The 15089-nt window shown below is 40.6% G+C and overlaps 2 protein-coding genes across 2 annotated transcripts; one reads left to right on the forward strand and one right to left on the reverse strand.

Moving 5' to 3' along the window:
• Positions 1–4606: 4606 nt before the first annotated feature.
• LOC147427491 (uncharacterized) lies at positions 4607–5978 on the reverse strand. Its single transcript, XM_086497575.1, has 3 exons — positions 5737–5978; positions 5634–5668; positions 4607–5417 (listed from the first exon to the last, which is right to left on the reverse strand). Exons 1-3 carry the CDS (start codon positions 5976–5978, stop codon positions 5260–5262), a joined length of 435 nt encoding a protein of 144 aa, XP_086353701.1. The 3' UTR covers positions 4607–5259.
• Positions 5895–14819, forward strand: LOC147427492 (uncharacterized). Its single transcript, XM_086497574.1, has 3 exons — positions 5895–5990; positions 11869–11991; positions 12085–14819. The coding sequence occupies exons 1-3, from the start codon at positions 5983–5985 to the stop codon at positions 12272–12274; spliced, it is 321 nt and encodes a 106-aa protein (XP_086353700.1). The 5' UTR covers positions 5895–5982; the 3' UTR covers positions 12275–14819.
• Positions 14820–15089: the final 270 nt, after the last annotated feature.

Consider the following 15089-nt stretch of genomic DNA (forward strand, 5'->3'; position numbering starts at 1 on the left):
CAAATAAAATCATAAAGAGCACATCAATTCAATTGCCAAATAATTTGATCAGTAAAACCCAAAGTAAGCAATTAAACCGACAAAATTAGGTCAAAATTTGACGCGTTTGGAGTGTGGAAATCCCTATTCTGAGCTTAAAAATGCAGCAATTAACCATTACACACATCAAATATGCAATCAAAAATTGAATTAATCATGCACATTAAGCACTTTTTAGGCGCACACACACTAATAATTAGCATTTTTTACCAATCTTTAGGTGCGTACACAAAATGGTTAATCCTGTCGAAATTGCAATGTGATTTAACAAATCTCTAGTTGGGCATGACCACAACACAAATCAATCATCACAATCGAAAAATCATTAAGTACACATTGATTTTTAGGTGCATAATCAAGGGCAAAATAGTGCACACACCTAAAATTAGGTATACACACACTCAATGAGAATGCACACGCACTTGATTTTAGTGCACACACACTTGCAATTGACCATTCAAGCATGCAACTAGATCAATTAGGCACACAATTACCAACGCACATTCACCAATTAACAATTGAACTTATCAATTTCATACGCCACCAAATATGAAAATTTTTGGCATTACGATGGCATGAAAACGAACAATCCAAAAATTTTCATAGCATCATAGCATCAACATTACATTGCATCATGGTGGAGTCTCTACACAATTATACACATGTTTAGATTCTAAGGAGGTTGAGAATACCACCTTGATTACCTTTCCATTGAAGATCGATTGAACTGTTGAAATCTCCAATCCTTGGTAGCAAATTAGAGAGTGTAAACACGCAATTGGCAAGATACAGTGAGAAATTCGGGAATAATGAACACATTGCTTCATGCACACACATCCAAAATCCACAAAACCATAAACACACAAGTGAAATTAGTAAGGAACACATCCGATTATGTCACAATTACACTAGCGTAGGCCATCGTCCCCGACAGCGGTGCCAAATGTTGGGGGTTCCATCGTTGCATAGCTCCAATGACCAACAACATTATCAAGCCGGAGAGATGAGCTACCTGGCTAGGGCATGGAAACACTCACACGATTAGTGAGCTAATCATGGCAAAACGAATGGTGACTCTATGAGGTGAGCTTCTCAACCTATGGAGGAGCTAATCCACAATGATGGGCAATATCCACATCCACTTCTCTTCACCTCTAATCAACCCAATTACATCCACTAATGATTGCAAGATGCACACAACACTAATCCTATCATGCAACACACTCATCGCAAGCGCACACACATAGATCTATTGAGCACCATGCTCCAATTAAACCTACATGTCCACACAAGCAAAAGAGGGCAATCACACAAGATTAGAGAGGGATTAAGCACTAATTAGTTACAATCTAACTAATCAAAGCATCATAGGCAATCACAAGAATCATGAGGGAGGCATAGTGAAAGAGAATTAAAAATCGATTAGTGTTAACCATGTCATATGAAAAAGGAGAAGCTCAAGGACTCCATAGCCACACACCTTAAGAGCTCTCACCAAAGAGTGCTCTCATGAACAAATGAGCTTGAGAACACACTGCCTTATATACCTAGGGTAAAAATATGCAATGTTCAGGCGCCCAAGGCCTTTAGGGTTCCACCACTTACTGAATCTGCTACCTAGCCACACTAACTGATCTGTTCTTTACAACTTGGAACTCCCATTGAGCCCGTAACACATGAAAAATATTACAATGGATTGAAATAAATTGGGAATTTACAATATGTGACCATTTTGGAAAAATGTAAAAATTCTGTAACTCCAATCTTTAGTGCTTCTTCATGTTGATTTTCAATGTGCATTCGTACGTCTTCGGTCTGTAGCAGCTTCTGTTAACTGACAATGACTTAGCTAACACTTCCTAATCATGGCAAGTTTGTCCGTCCCCCCCCCACCCCCCCCCCCCCCCCCCCCCCCCCCCCCCCCCCCCCCCCCCCCCCCCCCCCCCCCTATCTCTCTATGTGTGTGTGTGTGTGTGTGTTGAGTTCAAAATTATCAGGTCAATTTGAGGTCTCTTGGGAGTGAATTAAGTGATGGGCTCCCTTTGCTTGAGAGTATTCAGTCTCAAGATTAAGTGGTCTCAAACCACGCCAATAGGAATAAAATCTCTCTCTCTCTCTCTCTCTCTCTCTCTCTCTCAAGCTGCATGTCTAGTTTGTAGTATTAAAATGAAGCATGTGAGAGGCAAAGAGCCTAGTCACGTGTACCAGCAGCAAGCCAGCTTTCTTCTCGGTCATGAGCCAGATCTTCTCTCTCTACCTATTTAATTGTGGTAGTTAAGAGCCTCGAAACAGGCATAGCCTTTCACATGGTTGACTTTTGAGGCCCTGTTGGTTAGCAAGAACCTACTCAAGATCTATCTCATCATTTAGTCAAATCAAGCATTTATCTTCAAAAAGCCACCGGTTTTCTTGACTTGCAAACAAAGCTAGAAGGCTATTTAGCCATTCCAAAGTGACCAGGCTCTAAATGTAAGTAAAATGACATGTAAGTAAAATGACTCCTCAACATGACTAAATGGGATTGGCCCTCTCTCTCTCTCTCTCTCTCTCTCTCTCTCTCTCTCTTTCTCTCTCTCACACACACACACACACACACACACACACACATGCACACAGAGCTGCAATAAATAATGAAGACCTCTCTCTCTGTCTCTCTAAGACCTGCGACACACACGGCGGTGCCGTAGAAAATGAAACATGATCTCTCTCTCTCTCTCTCTCTCTCTCTCTCTCACACACACACACACACACACACACACACACACACACACACACACACACACACACGTACGTTTGAGATAGACCAACTTATTCAACATGTGGCACAACTTGTTGCTCGTTATTTTCCCAAGCTACGAAGTAGAGCCACTCTTTACAAAAACAAAAGTGATACCCTTTAAAATTGAAGGCCTGAGAAGTACTAAGTCTTTTCATTTTTTACCATCACTGTAATTGCTACTTACCCTTCACTTTTACATTTCAAACCAAATGATTTCTGACTTACCCTTCACTTTTACATTTCAAGCCAAATGTTTCTTAAGTCCTTGAAATGAAGGAGAGAGTGACACATGGATGCCCCCTCCTTCCTTGAAGATTCTAAGCTCAATTACATATAGTACAGATGTTGGCTTCAAATTGCTAAATTTCACTCAACAAGTGCAGTACATTCTAAGCCTAGGTGCATATATAGGTGTATAATTCCAATTTACTGCCAACTTGATAAATTTATATGCCATACAAAAAGCCACATTGTGGAAGCTAGTTTTGTCATCCGAGCAATTTTTGAACTTCATAGGTGTGTTTCAAGTTGTCTTTTTTTTTTTTTGCAAAACTCACAATTGTGAGTGAATTATATTGAGCAGCCAAAAAAATTACAAGGTTTTTTCATGCTCATGTTAAGCCATGACAACATCCAGGAATCATAATTACAACGAAGAGCAGCCACTCCTACCGATGGCCAAGGTTTGCCCCCATCCCTGGTATTCTGTCTACTGACAACAAGGCACAAGTAGTCCTAGACCAATCCTCCGAGTGATGCTTGCACTCGAGTGCCCAAATTAGCTTGCCACCTCAAATCCTCCTTCAAAAACACGACGGTTCCTTGTTTGCCACATGTTATGAAAGAAGAAGTATCTAACAATCCGAGTGCTGATGAAGAGTGCAGGACTACCTGAGTTTTTACTTCCAAAGCATAGGTCAGTCTTGAAAAAACTAATTTTCCATGTTCTTTGGACCCACTTGCATACTTTCCTTGCGAGGCCTTTTATAGTTGGGCAGTCTATGAAAAGGTGGGCCAGATCTTCACTAGTCAACCTGCACCCCGAGCATCAATCTGACCCAATCCCTCTCTCCTGAATCTTCACCCCCGTCGGTAGAGCACCCCAAATAACCCCCGGGGGGGTCACTATTAGTATGGGGGGATGTCACCTGCGTGCATCAAAATTAGAAAACCCCCCCTATGTACGGTATCTTACTTGCTAACCTACCCCCTACATATGGACAAGATACGCACGTTCTCGCAATGAGCCATCCCCCCTCATACGGATTTCGTACGGAATGTAATGACCCATTATTTTATGTATACTAGTAACATAACAATTTTAAAAGCATATGCTTTTGCAAAAATACATATAAAATTGCAGATGAACCCATGAAAATAAGGGAAAACTTGAAATTCTCCCAATTTTTAGGTCAAATTTTGAAGCTTTCGTCGGTAATTACACTAAAATTTGTGTAAATTTCCCGGTTTTCTTAAAGGCAAGCTCAAAATCTAACTGGGATTTTATAGTTTCACCCAATTTAAATACAGTGGACCCTGATTTTTTTCTAGGGAAAATTACCAAAATGCCCCTTTAATTTGTGGAAATTCCCAAAATACTCTTCAAATTTCAAAAATTCCCAAAATACCCTTGTATCTATTTGGGTTGGATTGCTCAAGATTTTCTAATCTTTATTCCTTTTTGACAATTGAGATCCGTGTTTAGCCTGTAATTGTCACAAATAACCTCGTAAAAAAAGAGAATTTTGTCTAAAATTAATGAAGCAATTCATCTCCAAATCCTGCATAACCAACTCAAATTCTAATTTTATCATCTTATATTGATAAAACAAACAATCTTCTTATGAAGAGCTACAACTTTTCATCTCACAACCAAGGCTATTTTTGGGAATTTTTAAAAATTGGAAGGGCATTTTGAAAATTTATGACAAAATATTGGGGGTACTTTAATGTTCGAGAAAAATGTGTCTTAGCTTAAGATCGTGCCATTTTCATTTTCAAAAATGCCGGTTGAAGGCAAGTGCAAAAGGAGAAATCCCACCCCAAAATAGAGAAAATTAGTGTAGAAACCCAAAAAATAAACCTAATTTTTTAAGTTTCCTCTTGGAAAATTCAAGAAAGGGAATTTGTATACTTGGAGTAATGATTTTCCCTGAACATTCGGTCACTGGTAATGTGGGTCGTTATGCCTGGACCCTGAAGGTGGAATGAAAGGCAGAGAGGCGACGGCGAGCAGGGTCTCTTTCCTGCATGGGATATAGTTTTGTTGAGAAGATTTTTTTCGCAACAACACGTGAATATTGCGACCAACAAAGGAGCCCTACAAGCAGAGGTAGCCTGCAAGTCTGCAGATGAGAAAGTTGGATGCGAAAATGACTATGGTGGCATGCAGGGAAGAGAAAGCTGTGAGGCTCCTCACATAGCAGTTCCACATCAAAACATTAAGCTGGAGGACATCGCCATAGCCCAGCAGCAGCAGTAATGGTAGCAGAGGTTGTGGGGAGAAAAGCTTGGCATGCACCCATAGCCTGCACAATGGACATCGCAACAACGTAACCTGCCGCGCTTGCCCACATACATTCGGAGGCACGCGACATCCCTGTTTGATGAGAAAGCTCTCTCTCTCTCTCTCTCTCTCTCTCTCTCTCACACACACACACACACACACTCTCTCACGCATTCACACACTATCATGAACGATCACAAACACGCTGCTATACATGAAAACATAAAACGTAGAGTGTGTGGTCATTCGTGACATGATTGTGTGTGTGTGTGTGTGTGTGTGAGAGAGAGAGAGAGAGCGCAAATCTACCTGCTAATAGCTGGGCACGATCATCTCCACAACACCTAAGTGGTACTGCTCTTTGTCGACGGTTGCATGCGTGTAGGTGGTGCTCTTTTTTGCCAACAACCACCTCAAAGCTACTCTGCGTTGAGAGTAGTTCGACACAATCACGCCAAGATCACTGCGTTGCTCTACTGTCCATCCTGTCACACTGGGCATGTGATCGGCACTCCCAAACTTCTTGGTTGCCACTGCCAAGCCGTGGTTGGAATTGCATTGTTGTTTGGGAGCCATTGGGTGATAGATGTTCACGATCTGCTGCTCTTCTGTGGAGATCTTGCAACTCAAGCATGCAAGCATGCTCAACAACATGTAAATGTCAATGTCTCTCTCTCTCTCTCTCTCCCCCCCCCCCCCCCCCCCCCCCCCCCCCCCCCCCCCCCGCCCCCCCCCCCCCCCTGTGGAGGTCGATAGCTTGTAGTTGTGTCTACATGTGTTCAAGGTCGACAACTCTCTCTCTCTCTCTCTCTCCTCTCTCTCTCTCTCTCACACACACACACACACACACACACATTATCGTCAACTTGAAAAATGTCTCGTGCGAAATAATGGAGGCGGCATTCAAATTTGAAGCCATCTCATCTACCACCCGGATTCTTTGGCTCTCTGTCAGGACGCTGTCAGACACACACAGCTGTCTAAATCTCAATACACACACAGGACACTGCCCCCCCTTGAGCCTCCCCTGCCCCTCTCTCCCTCTCCACCAAATGTTGGCCGGCATATGCTTTTGCAAAAATACATATTGAACTTCTTCTTCTTCTTCTCTCTCTCTCTCTCTCTCTCATTCATTTGTGGCTAGACAAAGAGGAATTAGGTTGTATTCTTGTTCTTGAATGATTGACATTTTGTTGATGACTACACTTATGTGTTATCTTTGTGGACATAATCGTCTATTTTGTGAGGTAATATGTGACAAATTACATGCTAACCACTCAAAAATACATCTCAATTGTAAAAAAGAAATAAAAATTAGAAAAGCTTGATCAATCCGACCAAAATAGATACATGGGTACTTTGGGAATTTTAAAATTTTGAAGGGTATTTTGAGAATTTCAACAAATTAGAGGGGTTTTAACTTGGCTTTAAGAAAACGAGGAAATTTACATAAGTTTTAGTGTAATTACCGACAAAAGCTTCTAATTTTGACTAAAAAAACGAGAGAGTTTCAAGTTTGCCCTTACTTTCACCATGCCATGAAAGTATTCATCGACGCAGAGAGAGAGAGAGAGAGAGAGAGAGAGAGAGAGAGAGAGGCTTACTAATGTCTTTAAGGTGGCTCAGGTAGTTGAATGTAGCCCCAATGTAACCCCCCCCCCCCCCCCCCCCCCCCCCCCCCCCCCCCCCCCCCCCCCCCCCCCCCCCCCCTCCCTTATGTGTACGGTATGAGTATGAAATAATGAGAGGCTACCCCTATTGTATACGCTTATGTACAAAATCCAAAACCCCCCCTATTGTACACTCACCTGGTACCGTAGGAAAAACACGGTGAATCCCCCAAGAAATAACCTTCCATAAGAAAACCTTCATTTAATGTGGAACCTTTGGCTTCCATATGTTCTCCATTACATGCTCCCACCTTTCCTCCACCCATTGCATTTTCCATAGCTTATTAAGGGGGCTAGACTAATTCTTCTTTTGCATCATTGTCTGATAAATGATTTTAGTATGGGGTTTCCACAAGAGACTGCTTCCACGCCATTTCCAGGCTTTCCAGTCCAGCTCCGAGTCACAGATTTGCATCACTAGATTGTCAAGTTCTTTCATCAATTTGTGGACAAGCAAGACCTCCAAGCTATTGAGTTGGTACTGGGCAATCATAAGGTCAATGGTTTTCCAACTCTTGTTGACACTGTCCCAGAAGTGCCCAAGTCGGATCAGACCCTTGCTATCTCAATCCAATAGGGAGTTTGTGGCGGATCTACAACTTTGGAGAGCCAAGGGGACCAATGTAGGATGGAGTTCTTGAAGTATCTGGATTCTTCCCCCCACTTTAAGACTCATGCTACTCTATTGCATTTTCTTACCAATTCTTGTGAGCTGCCCCCAGTCTTAAGGTAGACCACGCCGGGGCAAGCAGCTTGTCATGAACCTCCACCCCTCTCCACTTTCCCCCCTTTGAGCCAAGTTCAGCTGCTTCTATCATATCTCTGATCATAACTGCCCAAACTTGATCTTGTCTAGCCAAAGAAACAACAAATTTGGTGCAACAAGCTTCTGCATGGGTCACAGGGTTAAGAATCCCAAGGCCTCCTTGATTCCCCGGCCGAGCAACAGATTCCCAACTGGCCCATTGCCACGGCATGGAAGATTTCGTGTTATTTTTCCATAAAAATGTTTTTGTTGGTTTTAAGAACTCTTTCCAGTGACACTTTGCCATCTTGAGAAGCGGGCTAGTGAAGGCAATATAAGGAATCATGAAGGCATTCATCACTTTTATCCGACTTGGGAATGGGAGAAGAGCATACTCCCACCTACTCATTTTTGTTTTGATTTTTTCAAGCACCCACTCGAATCTTTGCTTGTGAGTTACATCCACCCCCAAGGGGGATCCCAGATGTCTAAAGATCTTTCCTTTTGTGACTATCTCCCCTGACTAAACAGAAGGATCAAATGAGTCATTTTCTGATACGAAAATCATCCTTGACTTCTCTATATTACACTCAGACCCCAAAGCTACCGAGAACATTTGTACAATCTCTAGAGCTTTCTTGATGACCTGGGGGCACGCCTTCAAGAAGAGGAGAGAATCATCTGCAAAAAATTTTGCCAAGAGATGTCTATTTCCTGGTAAAACAAGGCCTTGCACCTCCCCGCATTCAGCACTAGTTTCGAGCGTCGTGATTAGAGGATGTGATCCTATGGCAAAAAGTAGGGGAGCAAGAGGGCATCCGTGTTTCAAGTTGTCTTAAAAAGACATCTTTTGATGCTTTTTGTGCTTAAACATGAAACTAAAGAACAAAAGTGTATAAAGTGGAAGCATTTATGCAAATAATAAAGGGTGTAGACATAAACATTGATGATAGCTTAGCAAATGCAAAAAATTCACCTTTTTGGCTTTCTAAAAGAAGCCTTAGTGTTGAGTTGGGGTTAGGCATACTTTCAATGTTTTTAGTGCCATGGTGGAGACTTATCTTCAGTTTTAAAATATAAAATAGATTTTTTTTTATTTCACCTTTAATTTCACATGTGACATGTCTTGACTTCTCTTGCATTAACCTTGCATAATTTTAATAGATTCTATAGATACATACACACACACACACACACACACACACACATATATATATATATATATATCTGCACACATATATATAGATATATATATATATATATTTATTTATTTATTTATTATTAATGATTTTTTTAATAAATTTCACATCTCATTTCACAAACTCACATTCTTGATTTTTCTTGCATTCTATAACTTAATTCTAATCAATATTGGGAAAAGTCTCTTTTAATAAATGGTCATCCACCAAAGTAGCAAATTGGAAATACTAGCAAAAATTTAAAATTAGCATGACTTTTGAACTATTTTCTCACATATTTCACCAGTTTTTCTTCCCTTTACCATGGTTTGCAACCGGCTAGTGTTGATTTTCAACTGGCTCATGGTTAAGCTGAGGCAATCCTTTTTTGAATATTGATTTCAGTTGAACTCAACCTAATGATTTTATCACTTTCTTATTTTTTTAGAAAGCCATCGTGACCCTTTCACTTGTTTGTACTTAATTCTATGTTCAAAAGGAAAATTTTAGGCCTATAACAACCATAGAATTTGGTCAAGAGCTCATTGATGTTTACAAAAAAATGAAATCATTGTCTAGAGAATTGTTTGCTTTCTAAAAGAAACCTTAGTGTTGTGTTGGGTTAGGGAGACCTTCATTGTTGTGTTGGGTTAGGGAGACCTTAGTGTTGTGTTGGGTTAGGGAGACCTTCATTGTTTTTAGTTGCATGATGGAGACCTACTTTAACTATCTATTTCTCTTTCACTTCATATCCTGACATGTCTTGACTTTTTTGGCCTTCAGAAGGCCATAGGAGAGTGGGTGGAGAATTGTTGCTCTTTTTCCACAGTTGATTAAGAATCACGGATTGGCGACACATGTCAGATAAGATTGTTTTATAATATATATGAATTTTTCCATCATTTCAACTTGGTCCCTTCTTTTAATGCTCAATTGACTTCTTTGTTTAATAAAGGTTATATTTTCTTTTTATAATGTAAATGGGTCTTTCCACCATTGTAATTGGTCCCTTTATTTAATGCTCACTTGACTTTTTAAAAAAAATTCTTTGTTTAGTTTATAAGTTTTATAAAGGTTATATTTTTCTTTTATAACGTAAGTGACTCTTTTCATCATTGTAATTTGGTCCCTTTATTTAATGCTCACTTGACTTTTTTTAATCTTTGTTTAGTTTATAAATGAGTCTCTTCATTTAAGGATCTAATTACTTTCTTGTCAGCTTTTTGATTTTAAACATACTTTTTTCTTGAAATTTTTTTTTCATTTACAGACAATTTCTAGCTAAAAATTTATAAATTGCCCTAAATGAAATAAATTTTTTACCACTAAGATTTCTTTTTTAGCTTTTGGTTTTGACATGCAAATGTCTCCTTATTACTTTAGTGCATGTATTATTATTAGGGATTAGGTTTAGACATTTTCAATATTCATTTCTATCCTAAAGATACTATGTATTTATTTCATTTAATAGCATGCATCATTTTATTGTGTAATTTGTTTTATTAATATATTTATACAAGAATTAGATCAATTCCTAAACTCTCACTAATATTTTATATGCTTTATGTTTTCATGAGGTCAATTAATATAACACTCATATATAAGGGCATAAGGAAAAGCAAAGATTTTTAGTCAATTCCTCTATCATGGAATTGAATTGTTGGATGTTCTCCATGTGGCATTTGAACGTTTTTGGATTTTAATGTGTGTATATGGGAGTGCCCCCCCACTCTCTCGCTTTGTTGGAGTCGAGGTCTCTCTCTCTCTCTCTCTCTCTCTCTTCTGAAGGCCGTCGTAATTCTTTACCTTGTTTGCATTCTATTGTTTTAGAATGTTAAAGTGAAACTCTACTTGCATAATTCTAGTAAACTCTATGGATACACACACACACACACACACACACACACACACATATTAATGAGTTTTTTAATTTCACATTTCATTTCACAGTCTCACATGGCTTGACTTTTCTTACATTCTATAACTTAATTCCAGTCAAAATTCATGAAAATCTCTTTTATTAAGCAACGTTTGGGAAATATGTGTCTCAGCTTAATATCGTGCCGTTTTCAATTTCAAAAATGCCAGTTGAGGACAAGGGGAAAAGGAGAAATTCCACCCCAAAATAAAGGAAAATAGTGTAAAACCCCCAAAAAATAAACCTAATTTTCTAAAGTTTTCTCTTGCCAAATTCAAGAAAAGAATTTTGTATGTTTGGAAAAATAAATTTTCTCGTACACTGTTATTAAGCGGTCGTCAACTGAGTTCCCTTTCCACAAAGAAGCGAACCGGAAATACTAGCATAAATTAAAAATTTGCAGGATTCTTGAACTATTTTCTCACATATTTTCCCAGTTTTTCTTCCCTTTACCATGGTTTACAACCAGGTAGTCTCCATTTTCAACCAGCTCAAGGTGAAGCTGAGGCAATCCTTTCTTGAACACTGATTCTACTGAAACTCAACCTAATGATTTTATCACATTCTAATTATTTTAGAAAGCCATCGTGATTCTTCCACTTGTTACCTTATGTAAAATGGGATTCACCTAGAGAATATGTTGCTTTTGGTCAAATGGAGCACTCTTTTGACTTTGAGAGCTCCTCATGACCATACATTCCGCTAAAGTAAGGATGCCTAAAAATACATCCATATGATAGGAGTATTTGATTTTATTTGTCAAGGGGAGTTGGCCTAGTGGTTAAGGCAAGGGGCTCTAAGCGTGCCCACTATGGTTCAACCCTTACAACATGCGGGTATGTGGGCGCAATCCGTAAAACTAGCTAATGCAAAGCATCAGAGAGCTATAAAAGAAAAAGATTATTTGATATTTTTCCAAAACCTTGAAAGGATATGTTTATGTCAAGTTAGGTTCCAAACTAGGTTAAACCATATTGTATATATATATTTTTTAAATCTTTGTAATTAATTGTATATTTTTTGTATTTTACAGTGCCTTTCCTTTAACTCTATGTGGTCAAAGGGTCAACACTTTTGTACGCCACATTGACGAGCATCGAACCACCATAGATTGTGGCATCGTGGGCAACTTGGACACAAATGGTGATGAAGCCAGGTACTGTGGGACTATTAAAAGGATACTAAATTTCAATTTTAAAACCTTTCATACCTTTATCTTTCAGTGCAAGTGATTTGAAAATGTTTCTAGATGGCTTAAGAATAGGCTCTATATGGTGGACGTTGGTGTATATCACACGGGGAGGTATGACAACTCAGTTTTTCCATGCGACTGTAAGCAGATGAGTGATTACATTCTTTACCCTTATTTTCTTGTAACACAATTGTTAACCCTCACGGCACACGAACACCCTATGATCTATAAACGTTGTATTATGTAGAGTCAGGTACCGGGCTTGTCGGTCCAATAGGGAAAGGTAGAGTGATCGCCGATGAGAGGTGCATTATATATTTAAAAATATATATATATATATATATATTTTTGAAAAAAAAAATCTGAAAAAAAAAATAAAAAATTTAAAAAAAACCGGAAAATAAAAACGCGAGTGAGCGGGCGGTACAATTTTTCGAAAATAAAAAACGTGACTCTTAAAACGGACGGGCTGGTTTGTATAAAAGATAGATCGGGATCATTTTCCCAGGCCCAGGCCCAGGCCCAGGCCTCAGTCCTCAGTCTTATGATATATACTAGACTCACTCTTATATATATACCCTACTCCCTCAAGAGAGAATGAGAGCATGTGGGACAAGTCCTCCACTCTCCTCCTTTCTCTTCCCACTTGCACCCTTAGACTTTCTAGTTTGGGCCTAGTTCCCTACTGGAAATTGACAGTTTTAGGGATTCCGAGGGCATAGAGTGACCAAACGGAGGGCTGTAAAGCACGGCGCGTCCCTCCTAGCGATACGCTTGTTTCGAGCTATCACACGGCCCATTCCACGACACTCTCTAAAAAATCTAGCAAAAAAACAAACAAAAAACACGCTAAAAACTAGTCACAAGGCCTCCTAGAGCAGCTTTTTGACACCTTAGGCTCTGGGCGGGTGCTAGAACACGAGTATATTGAGGGTGCCTCTGTTCATACGGACACCCATTACCCATCCACGATAGGCTCTAGACCCTCAGCGGGGACACAAGGTAGCACCACCCAAGACCCTAAAATAGCCGCTAGTGATTCCTCCTCCGACTCAGAAATCATGGAAGCATACCCTACCCAAAACACTGAGAGAGAAGGCCATGCACCTCTCGAAGCTCCACAGCCGAGTACTAGTATGTTTAGCCGTTTCATGGAAACATTAGGTAGAGCTACTCGCTCGGAACCTGATGCAAATGAAGCACACAAAGGGGGTGGGGAAGTGGACTCTCCTTTCACATCGCAAGTGGACCCCACACCCCCAAAGAGTGTCCATATGGATATCCTACCAACTTCTTACCAAGAAGGCCCTGTTGAGATGCCTCCTTCAGAAGTTCCCTCTAGAGTACCGTTGGTGACAAGTAAAACCACGGGGAGCAACATTGCTTCTACCTCACAAGAAACCGTTAAGACGTCGACTCTAGAAGGATTGTTCATTAATGATCATTGAACATACGACCTCCACACTGAGGTGTTGACGGATCTACACTCTGGCCACGCCTACCATGTAGGATGGATAGAGATTGTACAATCCACCTCTACTGCCACGAGCATCGAAGATCAACAGAAAATGATCTGTAATGTTATCCATGGCATTATTCAATCAGAAAGGCAAAACCGAGGGGTAAATATACTCTCAACTGGCCCCATGAGATTTCTGGATACGAGCAAGGCTCAACAGCCTACTCTATCACAAATGGAGACTCCTCTAATGAGCCCCATGGACCCATCTTACGTCATTTCACCTGGGGTCTCTATGCAATCTGAGCCTCCGAGCGAAAACTTTAGCTTCCCTAACTTGGCTCAACCCTCTATTAAGGAAAACCCAGTGCTCACTCCAGGGATAAGCCTGACAGAGAATGTACCGATGACATCTACGATTAGCGCAGTGCCACTACCTAGTGTCGTAGTACCTAATATGGGGCCTCGACCGTATGTGCCTCTAGCCCCTTATGCACACATGGCCCCCACACCTCCAATTGTACCACTTGCTTATGCTCCTCGAGTGCCGCTGCCTAGCTCTTATCCGAGTGGACCTATGCCCGGTTATGTTCCATATCCTGCATCATCCACACATATGCCAAGACCGGCACCCGTCCCTCTCCCACATATGATTCCAAGAGTACCTCCACCGGCCCTACCTCCTCACATAGGTGACTTGGCAGCGTTTGCTCAAACCATAGGTCGATCTATCGCGGAAAATATGGGTCATGCATCTGATAGAGAGCCTAGAAGTAAGGTAGTACAAATTGCCAAACTCACGCAAAAATTCAATGGGGACGAAGATGCTAGGAAACACATTGAAATGTTTGAACAAGTATGTGATTCCTTAGGGGAACGCAACGAACTACATAAGTGCAATGCCTTAAGCTTGACATTAAGTGGGAAGGCTGGAGATTGGTATAGGACCCTAAGGGTGGACGAGAAAACAATCTACCCTACCCTTCGAAGGTTGTTTCTAAAGGAGTACATACGAGAAGGTGTGCTTTGGGGTGTAGCATCTCAGCTACAGAAGGCCGAACGTAAGGAAGGAGAGTCAGTAAGGGACTTCATTAGTCGTTTAAAGCACTTAAACTCTCGCTGCCCTGTAAATGAGCGCTTCAACAATAACCAACTGCTTGATCGATTCATTCGAGGGTTGAGGAATGAAGGAATCTATAATGGACTAGTGATTAGAGGTATCACAACCTGGGAAGATGTCACTGCCAATGCAATCCAATTAGAGGACAACTTGATGATAGCAGGCATGAGGGTGTCTACTGACACGAGATCCACTAGCTCACAAGCCATTGAGTATGAACCCATGACTGCAAAGCCCATTGCCAATGAGCCAAAGGTATTTGAGACATTCTTGACAGACCTCACCAAGGCAATCCAAGAGTCTCTTAAGGATAATCGACCCCCTCAAAATAGTCACATGTATCCAAGAAGGGAGCAACAATGGTGTTCCATTTTCTTAGGTCCACATAGCACTAGTGAGTGCCCTACGTTTAGAGTAAAATTTAATGGAACTTGCAACGCATGTGGTAGGTATGGTCACCAAGCTAAGGATTGTTTAATGATC

Source organism: Adiantum capillus-veneris, chromosome 23 (genome assembly GCF_014529385.1).
Source record: "Adiantum capillus-veneris isolate H3 chromosome 23, ASM1452938v2, whole genome shotgun sequence".
Lineage (NCBI taxonomy): Eukaryota > Viridiplantae > Streptophyta > Polypodiopsida > Polypodiales > Pteridaceae > Adiantum > Adiantum capillus-veneris.

Excerpts from the sequence above, each read along its gene's own strand:
- LOC147427492 (XM_086497574.1), top strand. Across the intron at positions 11,992-12,084 it reads ACAAATGGTGATGAAGCCAG|ATGGCTTAAGAATAGGCTCT; the intron begins GTACTGTGGGAC and ends AAATGTTTCTAG.
- LOC147427491 (XM_086497575.1), bottom strand. The coding sequence starts at position 5,978 with ATGTTGTTGAGCATGCTTGCATGCTTGAGTTGCAAGATCTCCACAGAA. Across the intron at positions 5,669-5,736 it reads CAACGCAGAGTAGCTTTGAG|GTGTTGTGGAGATGATCGTG; the intron begins GTGGTTGTTGGC and ends AGTACCACTTAG. Across the intron at positions 5,418-5,633 it reads TCGTGCCCAGCTATTAGCAG|GGATGTCGCGTGCCTCCGAA; the intron begins GTAGATTTGCGC and ends CTCATCAAACAG.